This window comes from Loxodonta africana, chromosome 21 (genome assembly GCF_030014295.1).
Source record: "Loxodonta africana isolate mLoxAfr1 chromosome 21, mLoxAfr1.hap2, whole genome shotgun sequence".
Lineage (NCBI taxonomy): Eukaryota > Metazoa > Chordata > Mammalia > Proboscidea > Elephantidae > Loxodonta > Loxodonta africana.
The window spans coordinates 61096102-61108805 of NC_087362.1; the positions used below are offsets into that span (position 1 = coordinate 61096102).

Genomic DNA, 12704 nt, shown 5'->3' on the forward strand with positions numbered 1-12704 from the left:
CAGAAACACAGCAGATGTTGAAGCTACACTGGAAAACATCACAGAATTCTAGATTCAGAGAGTATGGGGCCAGGGGGCTTGGTGCACCAGAGATCATCCCATCTATAGCCAGCCCCTGCCAATCACTCCTCTCTTTCCAGAAAGGCAAACCGGATGTCACCCAGTGGGTTCCCAGACCTCTGCTCTCCCAGAGCAGTGTTCTCCACCATAAAGGCTGCAGCAGAATAATAAGAGGCAAGGTGGAGTGAACAACATGGGCTCCTACTTGCCCAGTGCTGTTCTAGAATGTGCTCTCCATGTGTCTGTTCAGTAAATTGATGAAGATGGAAAGGCTTTGGGGGGATAATATGGAGCTCTTAGAGGTGTTTTCTCTCTCAAGTCCTGCCCCCTGCTTAGGAGTTGAGGCAATTTCCTAGAATTTTACCTTCCAGACTGTATAGGTCCACATGGGACAACATAAGAGTTTCCCCAAGGAACAAACAATAATACTAATCAACTGCCATTTAAACAAGAAAAGATGTCTGGCTTCCAGCTAAAATAACACAGAGAAATTTCGCCCAACAAGAGACACTGAGGTCTGGCTTGAGGCTTGGTGTTCTCCAGCCTCACCCATCATTTCTGCAACGTCATCATGAGCAGGAATGAGCTTTAGAGGCTCCGCCAGGCATCAGGCAAAGCTGGGAGAAGCTGCCTGTGTTTGCAGTATTGATTGGTGTCACCAGCAGGCATGGACTTGAACACCGTGGGATTGGGAGAGTAATTCAGCCCCACCTTGTATATTTTGCTGGGCCAGCATTCTACCGTCTTCATAGGCTGAGAGCCAGGCTGTTTCCCAGGTTGCAAAGATAAGATGGATAGGGCAAAAGGTCATGCCTTAACAGCTCAGTGTGCATGCGTGTGTATGTGTGTCTGTCTGTCTGTCTGTCTGTCTGTGTCTGTCTGTCTGTCTGTCTGTGTGTGAATGGTGTGCTAAGTGATCGAAAATGGCCTATCTCTTTCGGAGGACCACTCAGACTATCCCCTGTGGACAGAGTTGGGGTGCTCTTTACTGGGAAAAAAACAGTTGCCATAGAATTGACTCCTATTCATGATGAGCTCATGTGTGGCAGAGTAGAACTGCGCTGCACACGGTTTTCAATGGCTGATTTTTTGGAAGTAGATTGCCAGGCCTTTCTTCTAAGGTGCCTCAGCTTGGACTCAAGTGCCATCTTTTCAGTTAGCAACTGAGGATATTAACTGTTTGTACCACCCAAGAATGCCAGTCTTTATTAGGGTGCTTTTTCTGACCAGGAGTCCCTGGGTCATAAATTCCAGAATTTTTCCTTTTCAAATAAAGATATATATATTTTTTACGAAAATTTTCTTTAGTTAATTGAAATATAATTCACATGCCTAAAATCCACCCTTTTAAAGTGTACAGTTTGGTGGGTTTAGGTATATTCACAAAGTTATACAACCATCACTACTAATTCCAGGGCGTTTACATCACCCTAAAAAGACACCCCAAACCCAATAGCAGTTATTTCCTCCTTGCCTCTTTAAACTCCCTAACAACCTCTAATCTACTTTCCGCCTCCATGGATTTGCATATTTTGAACATTTCGTATAAATGGAATTAGATAATATGTGGCCTTTTGTGGCTGGCTTCTCTCACAGCATAATGTTTTCAAGGTTCACCCGTGTCATAGCACGCATCTGAATTTCATTTCTCTTGATGGCTGAATAATATTCCATGGTCTGGAGAGACCACATTTGCCTTATCCATTCTTCTGTTTGTGGACATTTGGGTTGTTCCACCTTTTGGCTATATGTGTAATGCTGCTCTGGACGCTCATGTGAAGTTGTGTGAAACGATGTTTACGATTCTCTTGGGTGCACACCTAGGAGTGGAATTGCAGACTTATAGATAGTAAATCTGTTTAACTTTCTGAGAAACCACTGAATTGTTTTCCAAAGCTGCCAGAACTGTTTTACAATGTTTTTCCCCTTCACAATAGAACATAACCGTCTGTCTCTGTCAATGAGTTGAGCTCTACATCACTAGTCTGAGTAAGTGCATACTACTTGTTGGCCAGCTGTGGTGTTGTTGTTGTTGTAAGGTGCTGACTCATAGTGATCCTGTGTACAACAGAAGGAAACACTGCTGGTCCTGCACCGTCTTCACATTCATTGTCATGCTTGAGCCCATCGTTACAGCCACTGTGTTAATCCGTCTCACCGAGGGTCTTCCTCATGACTGTCTCTTGATCTACGTACGGGTTTCTCATGAGCACGTTTAAGTCTCCTGGAATTCCCATTCCGTGCAAAGTTACCCATCCTTTGTTATGATCCACACAATTGAATGCATTTGTATAGTCAAGAAAACACAAATAAACATCTCTCTGTTATTTGCTGCTTTCAGCCAGGATCCATCTGACATGAGCAATGATGTCCCTCCCTCCATGTCCTCCTCTGAATCCAGCTTGAATTTCTAGCAGTTCCTGTCAATGTACAGCTGCAACCACTTTTGAATGATCTTCAGTAAAATTTTACCTATGTGTGATATTAATAATATTGGTTGATAATTTACGCATTCTGTTGGATCACCTTTCTTTGGAAGAGGAATAAATATGGATCTCTTCCAGCCAGCTGGCCAGGTAGCTGTCTTCCAAATTTCTTGGCATAGACAAGTGAACACTTCCAGGGCTGCATCCTTTTGTTGGAACATCTCAGCTGGTATTCCATCAATTCCTGGGGCCTTGTTTTCCACCAATGCCTTCAGTGCAGCTTGGGCCTCTTCGTTTGGTACCATCAGTTCCTGACCATATGTTACTCTTGAAATGGTTGAACGTCGATTAATTCATTTTTGTATAGTGACTCTGTGTTTTCTTTCCACCTTTTTTTGATGCTTCCTGTGTCATTTAATATTTGCCCCATATAATCCCTTCAATATTGTAACACGAGGCTTGAATTTTTCCATCATTTCTTTGAACTTGACAAATGCCAAGCATGTTCTTTTCTTTTGCTTTTCTATCTACAGATCTTTGCACATTTCATTATAATACTTTACTGTGTCTTCTTGAGCCATCCTTTGAAATATTCTGTTCAGCTCTTTTACTTCATCATTTCTTCCATTAAAGAGCAAGTTTCAGAGTCTCTTCTGACATCTGTTTTGTTTTTTCCTGTCTTTGTAATGACCTCCTGCTTTCTTCATGTATGATGTATGATGTCCTTGATGTCATGCCACAACTCATCTGGTCCTCAGTCATTAGTGTTCAATGAGTCAAATCTATTCTTAAGATGGTCTCTAAATTCAGGTGGGATATACTCAAGGTCATTCTTTGGCTTTCTTGGATTTGTTCTAATATTCTTCAGCTTCAACTTAAACTTACATATGAGCAATTAATGGTCTGTTCCACAGTCGGCCCCTGGCCTTGTTCTGACTGATGATATTGAGCTTTTCCATCACCTCTTTCTACACATGTAGTTGATTTGATTCCTGTGTATTCCATCTGGCGAGGTCCACACGTACAAAAACTTGTAAACCCATTGGTGTCCACTCGACTCCAACTTATACCGACACTATAGGACAGAGTAGAAGTGCCCCATAGGGTTCCCAAGGAGCCCCTGGTTGATTTGAACTGCCATCCTTTTGGTTAGCAGCCAAGCTCTTAACCATTTCACCACCAGGCTTTCCAATCCACGTGTACATTCACCATTTATGTTGTTGAAAAAAGGTATCTACAAAGAAGAAGTCGTTGGTCTTGCCAAATTCTATCATTCAATCTCCAGCATCATTTTTATCACCAAGGCCATATTTCCCAACTGTACCACAGTGCATTTAACTAATCCCTATTTGGGGACATTTAATGGTTCTATGAAAGAGGCTTCGAGCATCTTTCTTGTGTCCCCAGCATGTTAGTCAGGTGTACCCAGGTATACCAGCACTCTGTATCCACCTATTTTGATGCTTTCATATTGGCTGTAATTTCTCCCCCACGTCTGTGTTGTACACTACACGGTGAACACCTGGAAAAAATGGGATGTGTTTTGAATTCATCTTCATATCCATAGCACCTAGCAAAGTGCCAGGCATGCAGTAAATGTTTGAGGAATGAATGAATAAAGTATGGATGGATGACTACAGCCAGGCACAAGGGGGAGATGGATATCCTTCGCTGTAAGAATAGTCCGATCAAAGACCACTGCCTTGAGTGGCATGGAGCTCTCTGTCTCAGGAGTGTGTAACAGCAGGCTGGGTCAGCTGGCAAAAATGTTGCGAAGTTAATGGAGGCATCACATGGGGGACTGGATGAAATTTAAGATGCCTTCCAGATTTAAGAGCCTAGAAATCTAGGAAATTTAAGCCCAGGGAAGCTAAGAGATTTGTCCTAAATTACCCAGCAGTTCTGGGGATGGGAGTTTCTCTAACAATTTTAAAGTTTGTTTTGAGTTTCCAAGATCAAAGCTTCATCTTGCTCCTGGGCTTCTGCCTGCTTGCCTTAGGGAAATTCACAGGGCACTGAGATCAAGGTCCAGCAAAAGTGGCAACCCTTATGTAACAAGTTGTTTAATAAGTTTGTAACTTTGGGAATTAGAGAGTTTGTTCAGGCTGCTTAGATAAGAGGTCATATTCCGGGTGGGCGTGGCTTATCCCCTCCCCCCCCGCCCCGCCCCAGCGATTCTTACAAGAGGGATAGCTTTTCAAGATATCTTCTGTTAAGGCTAACCAGGGTCCTGGCCAGGAGCTTGGGCACTGGGGAGGGACCGGTGAAGCACCTCGACCTGCGAAGCACCTTGCACCGCGCGGAGACCTCGCTGGCTGCAGATACAGTAACCCTTCCACGATGCGGTTCTTGGCTCTGGTCCTGGCCTCTCTCGCCGCTGCCATGGTTCGGGGTGAGTCATTTTGAAATACAAATATTGGGGGACACAACTGGAAATCCTTGTTTTGGGAGAATTGGACGGAGTTGTATTCAGGGCAAAGTAGAAGTCTCATTCAGTTAACAGGGCGTGCCTTACCAATTGGAGAAACCGGCCAGCCCAACCTGGGTCCTCGAGGTGGTGCAAGAGGGGATAAACACTGGGCACCGACCGCCCTACCTGCAGGGCAGCAAAGAGCTCACCTCATGCCTCACAGATGAGGTCTTTTATTAGTCAAGATATGGCCAAGTCACGGGAAATGGCTTAGCAGAGAATTAAAAGCATGAACTCTAAAGCCAGAGTGCTTGGGTTTGAATCCAGCTCAGCACTTACTAGCTGTGTGCTCTCCTTAACTTTTCCGTGCCTCTGTTTTTCCATCTCTGAAATGGGAATGATAATAGTAACTGCCTCACTGGGCTGTTGTGAGGATGAAATAGGTTATCATTTCCAAAGCACTTAAGATAGTGTAAAATACAGAAAACCATAAACCAAATGCAAACCCTTTGCCATGGAGTTGATTCCCACTCATAGCAACCCTCTAAGACAGAGTAGAACTGCTCCAGAGTAGAACTGCACCACACAGTTTCCAAGGAGTGGCTGGTGGACTCGAACTGCCAAGCTCTTAACCACTGTGCCACCAGGGCTCCTCCTGATATAGAGGAAGCATGAAAAAGGAGTCGATACATAAAAGGGTACAGCCAGGGACCTCAGAATGCATCTGTGCCATTTTAGAGAAGGAGAAACTGAGGTGCAGAGAGGGAAAGTACTTGCCCAAGGTCAACCAGACAATCATGCCCTGGGATGCATCACTGGCTTTGGAAACCAGGCCAGCACTCCCAGCACTCCCCCTGTTAATATGCTGACAGCCCAGATCCCACCTGGATTCTGTCTTCTTTCTGGAGCAAAAAGAGTTGGTGGCTGCGACACTGAGAGGCTGGGACTGAGTGTGAGGGCACAGTGAGAAAGGAACTGAATTTGGAGTGTGATACATTTTCTTATGCTGGTTACCGCATCCCGTCTCCATCTTTACAAAGTCCACACTGGCTGCTTTCACATCCTCAGTTTACTTCTTTGTAAAATGGGTGTATTAACACCTACCTAGCAGGGCTATTTTGAGGCTTAATTTAAACGAGCTGGAGTCATCACGTAAGTGGCAACCACTGTTATTATCATTATTGTTTATGCCCCCATTCCATTCACCCACTTTCTAAACCTGGGAAATCTGACTCCTGTTCATGATTGAAGGTTATCATTGAGCTAATAAAGGCCAAGCCTAGTGCATTCTTCTCAATTTCTTCTCCTTAACATCTTTGAAGCACTCTCTTCACTTGGCCAGCCCCTCTTCCTCTTTCCCCGTTGGCTGCCATGATGCTGTCTCCCCACCACCCCACTGTGACCCCTACCACCCCTCTGAGGGAGTTTCTCAGGCTCAGCTGTAGCTGTCCCCTGTTCCTTATCTTTAGCTCTCTCTCTTTCCTCTCACACCGGCCTCCTCAGTGAAGCCTCACGCACCCATGGCCTCACCCTGCCCCATTCAAGTTTTGAAGTGCTCACTTCCTGTGGCACCTTTCTCACCTGGTTATCTGGCTGAACCTCAGCGAAATGAGTCTGAAACAAAACCCAGGACCACAAGCTAGCCTCTTGGTCTTCTTCCTTTCCCTTCCATGTCCCCTACATCTGGTCAGGTGCCAGGTCCTATCAATACCATCTTCAAAATTCCTTATATACATTAACAGTATTTCTTCATATTTTTCCTTCTAATTATAAAAAGGAATCCATGCTCAGTGCAGAAAACTTGAAAAGCACACACACACAAAAAATGTCACATGTAATGACATCACCCATTGGCATTTCGATATATGTACACTCAAGAGAGTCCATCTCACTGTCATTTGTAACAAATTAGCAACAACAACAAAAGAAAGCAATCTGAATGTCCACACTATGGGACTGACTGTTAACAGTATCCGACATGGATACTGCTTTGTAACCTACATTTGCGTGGAGTGTCCCATACCATTAGATATTCTTCCATAAGGCCATATCTATGTTATTCTTTTCTGTTCTGGGCCCGTGCTTTCAGGAGATGTTGACATTTTGTCTGTACACAAAGGGAAGCAAATGGGAGGACAGGAGGCTAGAAATAAGTTCCTATGAGGAATGTTTAAACACATGAAGGCTACTGGGGCTGTAAAAGAGAAGGTTCGAGGGATGGGCATGGCTAAGTGCCTGAAAAGCAGATACATTAGTTCAGTGCAATCCCAGAGCAGGTAGAACCAGGACTGATGGTGGAAGCTGCAGGGAGGTGAATATTAGCTCAAGAGGGAAGACTTGTCTGTTCTACAAGGATGGAGTTGGAACAGACAAGAATCTGACCCCCAGACTCTCTCCCTGCCGGGTGCACCGGCTCAGAGCCACCAGAAGAATCTTCTTCCAGCTGCCGGGCCACTTTCCCTTATTCCAGAACTGTCCTGTGCTGCTCATTATTCCACCGACTGAAGCCCAAACCCTTAGGCTGGCATTGGAGGCCCTCCCTGGCATGCACCTCTCCCATTCCAGGGTGACCAACCCCTCGTAGATTCCACCTGGCCCAAGTAGGCCACTCGTCCTTCCCTGGGCAGACCTTGCACTTTGCTGTCTCAGAGCCTCAGCCTATTCTGTCTGCTTTATGGTTTATAGGCCCTCTTCTATCTCCTCTGGTTCAAATCCTCCCCTCCTGCCAGTTCCAGCTCCAGTGCCACCTCCTTCACAATGCCACCAACCAGAAGGCATCACTCCACTTCTAACTCCTGTAGCACCTCACTGGTACCTCTCCTAGGACACTGACCACGTTCTTCCCACATTAGGGTCAGATATATCCGGGCCTCACTTTTCCTGCAAGGTTCACAACTGCTGAGAATCAGGGCCACCTCTTGCTCATCCTCTCATCTAGCATGCAGCTCAGCATCTACTGGGTGAAATGCTTCCAGAGACTTCTAAGAGAGGAAACCAAATGTCATAGTCAATCCTAGCAGCCTCCTTTTTGCATTTATTTATGTTTATTTTAATAATCTATTGAGGTGAAATTCACATAACATAACATTAACCATCTTAAAGTAACAATCCCGTGGCATTCAGTGCATTCACAGTGCTGTGCTGCCACCGCCTCTATCTGGTTCCCACACATTCCCATCACTCCAAACTAACGCCCCTTACCAGTGAGCTGTTGCTCCCCACTGTCTTCTTCCCCACTCCCCGGCAACCACCAGTCTACTCTGTCTCTATGGATTTCTCAGTCAAGTAGGAATAGAAGGGAAATTGCTCAACATGATAAAAGGTATTTATGAAAAACCCACAGCAAACATCACACTCGGGTAGGCCCTAGAGAGGTCGGAAGAGTCAACTACAATGATTTCTGAATCAGATCTGCTTTGTTCCTCTGGAACCAGGGACCAGGGTCCCACACTTGGAACAGAGCTGCTGGTCTTTAAGATGGTACTTAGCCAGGGACAGAGTGGGGTAAAGGCCAATAAAAGCACCATAAAGTATTTCTAAAGCATTTTTGAGTTGCTCTTTTTGATCTCTGATGTGTCTTCGTGTCCTCTCGATGTCCAGCAGGGCACCCATCCTCGCCACCTGTGGTGGACACCGTCCATGGCAAAGTCCTGGGGAAGTTTGTCAGCTTAGAAGGATTTGCACAGCCCGTGGCTGTTTTCCTGGGAATCCCCTTTGCCAAGCCCCCTCTTGGATCCCTGAGATTCGCTCCTCCACAGCCTGCGGAGTCCTGGAGCTTCGTGAAGGATGCCACCTCTTACCCTCCAATGTAAGCCGCTGGGATGTGGCTTCGACATCTTTCAGTGGGGATGATGGCCTCCAAGTGATGCAGAGAAGAGCCAAGGCAATCGTCTGGCTGGCTTCTAATTTGTTCTGGGATTCATTAAGTGAACAAAACAACAACTTCTCTGTTCATTGCACTTGCATTCTAGCAGGGGTAGACAGATAAAAAAAATAAAACCCAAACCAAACCCACAGCCATCAAGTCGATTCTGACTCATAGCGACCCTATACGACAGAGTAGAACTTCCCCATGGAGTTTCAAAGGAGCACCTAGTGGATTTGAACTGCTGACCTCTTGGTTAGCAGCCGTAGCACTTAACCCCTACACTACCAGGGTTTCCCTGAAAAAATATGTATATTACTTAATAAATTATGTAATATGTTTAGAAAACGAAAAAGAAACCCATTGCCACCGAGTTGACTCCAACTCATGTCGACCCCCAGTGTTACAGGGCTGACATTTTCTGTAGACTTTTTGGCCATACTTTTGAAGGAAGCAGCTCACCAGGACTTTTTTCCATGGAATGGCTGGGTGGGTCTGAACCTCCAACCATTAGGTTAGCAGCTGATTGCAAACTGCTTGCCGTGCCACCCGGGCACCTATGACAGAGTAGAATTGACTCCAAGTTGTTGTTGTTGTTGTTAGGTGCCATCGAGTCATTTTCCACTCATAGGGTTTTTTTTTTTTTAGCAACCCTGTAGGACCGAGTAGAACTGCCCCACAGGGTTTCCAAGGAGCAGCTGGTGAATTTGAAGAGCAACCTTTTGGTTTGCAGCCTGAGCTCTTAACCATTGTGCCACCAGGGCTCCAGAATTGCCCCATAGGGTTATGTTATATGTTAGATTATGATAAATGATTTGGGAAAAATAAACAATTGACTGGGAGAAGGGATCAGAAGTAATAACCCTATTTATTCTCCTGCCTTGAAGCCTGGCGTGGTTGGGGAGTGGGCAGGTGAGGAGGTGAGGAGAGTGTGACTACTAGGTGAGTTACCACCTCCCAGGTATGTCCAGCTGACCCTTCATGAGCAGAGAATGGTTCATGGGTCCCCATCCCCCTGGCCAAGCTGGGCAAAAGGTCAAAGCTTTCCTGGCTGGCCTGTGCCTCCCGTTGGGGACCTGGGGCACCTGCCTCCACCCATTCAGACCTTATTCTCCACAGCAAGACATTTTTCGGGGCTTCCAAAGCCCAGACTTTTGCTGCTTTCCTTTTTTCTTTTTTTTTTAAATACACTACTCACAGTTTTCATTTCTCGATTACACATGTAATATTATTCATTACAGAAAAGTTAAAAAAACACAGATGTAAGAACATTAAAATCATACACAACGCTACCACCCATAGAGAACGGCTGTGAATATTTCAGAATTTTTTTTAGTTTTATTTTCCTTCCTATTGTATAACTATACTTTCTCCTTTTGAGATGGAATCATACTCTACAGATAGTTTGGCTGCCTGTTTTGTTCACTTAGAAGTATATACTGAACATTGTCCTATGCCACTAAATATCATAATCTGACATTTCATAGCTGCATTGCTTTGGGTGCTTAACCCATAATTTATTTATCCAGTCTCCTATTTTGGGTACTAAGCTTTTTGTAATTTTTTTTGATAATATAAATAACACTATGATGAACACCATGTAGCTAAACCTTTGTGCAGAGCCATCAACATTTCTTTAGGGTTAAGTTCCAAGAAATGACATTCTGAGTGGGATACCTTAGTGAGTCCCAGCTTCCCCACCTCCGGCCCCTCTTAGGTCCCCTGCACCTCCAGGTAACCCCTTACCTTTCCAGTGTGTTGGCGTCTGATAGTAAAGACTCCACGCAGAGGCTTAATCCTCTCAATCCACGTCCTGTCCCAACCCCTGGAGACACTGCCTCGCTTAGACCTGGTTGAAGCTCAGCAGTTCTTTCTTCCCTCTGTCCCCAGGTGCTCCCAAGATGCATTTTCAGAAGAGATGACCTGGGACTTCATTACCAACAGAAATGAGACCATTCCTCACAAATTTTCTGAAGACTGCCTCTACCTAAACATCTACACCCCCGCTGACTTGAGGAGGAAAAGCAGACTACCAGTGAGTAGTGGTAACCATTGGTCATGGCTTGTGAGATCTAGCTGTCTAGGGTTTTCTGGCAGAGACAAGGAGGGGGTGAAGGCAGCTTTGGTGAGGGCCTCAGGGGTCAAGGCTGTTATTTCAGGGGTCCCAGAAGGTGGGTCCTTGTCCAGCTTGCTCAGACTTGCCGATTATCCGAACACCCATCTTTGAGAAAGAGAATGTATCTCTATTGCAATGCGCAGAGCAAGGAGCTAGGAGGCAATTCCTCAGATCTGGCTCCCTGAGTGACAGGGAAGCAGGGCTTATATGTGATTTGGGTAGTAAGATGGCAGCCGCACAGGTGTACTGGGGAGGGAAAATTCTAGAAGGTGGTAAGGAAACAGGAGGTGATGTGATTCTTGTCAGACCTCTTGCTTTAGAATAGGGTCTGGGTGATGATTGTCCTTCTGATTCCTTCCTCCTGTCGCTATGTCCTCTGTTGAGGTCAATTAGTGCTCACAGTTGGCCCTTCTGTGCATGGGGGGTGGGCCAGATCTGGCTTGGGCTAGTTTAAGGACTCCTGGAAATTTACTGGTATTTGTAGGGTCAGATTACAGAGTCCCTGAATGGTACAAATGGTTAACAAACTTGGCTGCTAACTGAAAGGTTGGAGGTTTGAATCCCCTTAGAAACACCTTGGGAGAAAGGCCTGGCAATCTACTTCAGAAAAAATCAGCCACAGATGGAGGGAAGATGAGAGGGTAGAGGGGGTCAGAAGCAGGTGGAATGGACACGAAACAGAGAGTGGAGGGAAAGAGCGGGTTGTCTCATTAGGCCGAGAGCAATTAGGAGTATATAGCAAGGTATATATAAATTTTTGTATGAGAAACTCACTTGACTTGTAAATTTTTGCTTAAAACACAATAAAAATAAAAAAAAATAATAGTAGTAAAAAATCAGCCACAGAAAACAATGGAACACAGTTCTACTCTGACACACATGGGTCACCATGATTTGGGAGTCGATTCCGTAACAACTGAGGTTTCTTTACCCAACAGGGTCAGAGAGCGTGACCGTGGGAAACCCAACAAGTTTTCCAGTATCTCAGTTTCCTCCTGGTGACACAGGGCATCTGGGGGAGTTTGGTGTACAACTGTCATGCACATTGTCATTTTTCCAAGTTCTCGCCTGCTGATAGACAGACAAGACTGATCACTCTTGGTTGCTGCATTAGGAATCTGATACCCAGAGCAGCTCAGACATCGTTTCAGATAAACCTAGAGCTGGAAGGAATCTTAGAGATAAGTGAATATTCCAACACTTCCTTTACAGACAGGGAAACTGAGGTCCAGGGATGGGAAGGGAGGTCATGCAGCGAGTTGGCAGGCAAGAACATGGGTCTCCTGGTTTTCAGAACAGTGCATGTGGAGCAGTGGTTAAGCATTCAGCTACTAACAAAAGGAATAGGTGGTTCTAGCGTACCCACCGCTCGACGGGTAACAAACGTGGCAATCTGCTTCCATAAAGATTTACCGTGTATTTTTTTTTAGGGGGAGGCTCTTTGACCTAGACTAGGACATAGAGCATGTGTGTGGCCTTTCCTCAGCCCGTGAACACCTGTCTCCAACAACTCTCAGTGCCTCATACAGAGAAGAGAGTTTGGGGGTGTAGGGCATGGGACAGTCCAAAAAGTGCTTTCCTTTGCCCTTGGCCTGCTTTCTGGGATTTTCTTGTAACTGATTTCCTTGGCTAAGTCTTTTTGGCACAGGCTGTTGGGCCAGTGAGTCAGCATTTCTGAAATAAACAGAGGCCCAGAGGTGGGGCACGCTGCCAGACACAGGCGGGAGTGTGGAGGGGCTGATGCTGCTGGGGGCCCAGATTACAATGACTACTTTGGGCATGGAGGTGACCCCTGGGATGGAGAAGGGAGGAGTCTTAGCACCCAAC

General features: G+C 45.6%; 1 protein-coding gene across 1 annotated transcript in view; it reads left to right on the plus strand.

The window, feature by feature from the left end:
- The first annotated feature begins 4826 nt into the window (after window positions 1-4826).
- LOC135228339 (putative inactive carboxylesterase 4) overlaps window positions 4827-12704 on the plus strand; it is a 28770-nt gene continuing 20892 nt past the window's right edge. Inside the window, exons 1-3 of the mRNA XM_064273512.1 lie at window positions 4827-4878; window positions 8497-8704; window positions 10652-10796. Of these exons, the coding sequence (XP_064129582.1) occupies window positions 4827-4878; window positions 8497-8704; window positions 10652-10796 (405 nt within the window). The remainder of the gene's footprint in view (window positions 4879-8496; window positions 8705-10651; window positions 10797-12704) is intronic.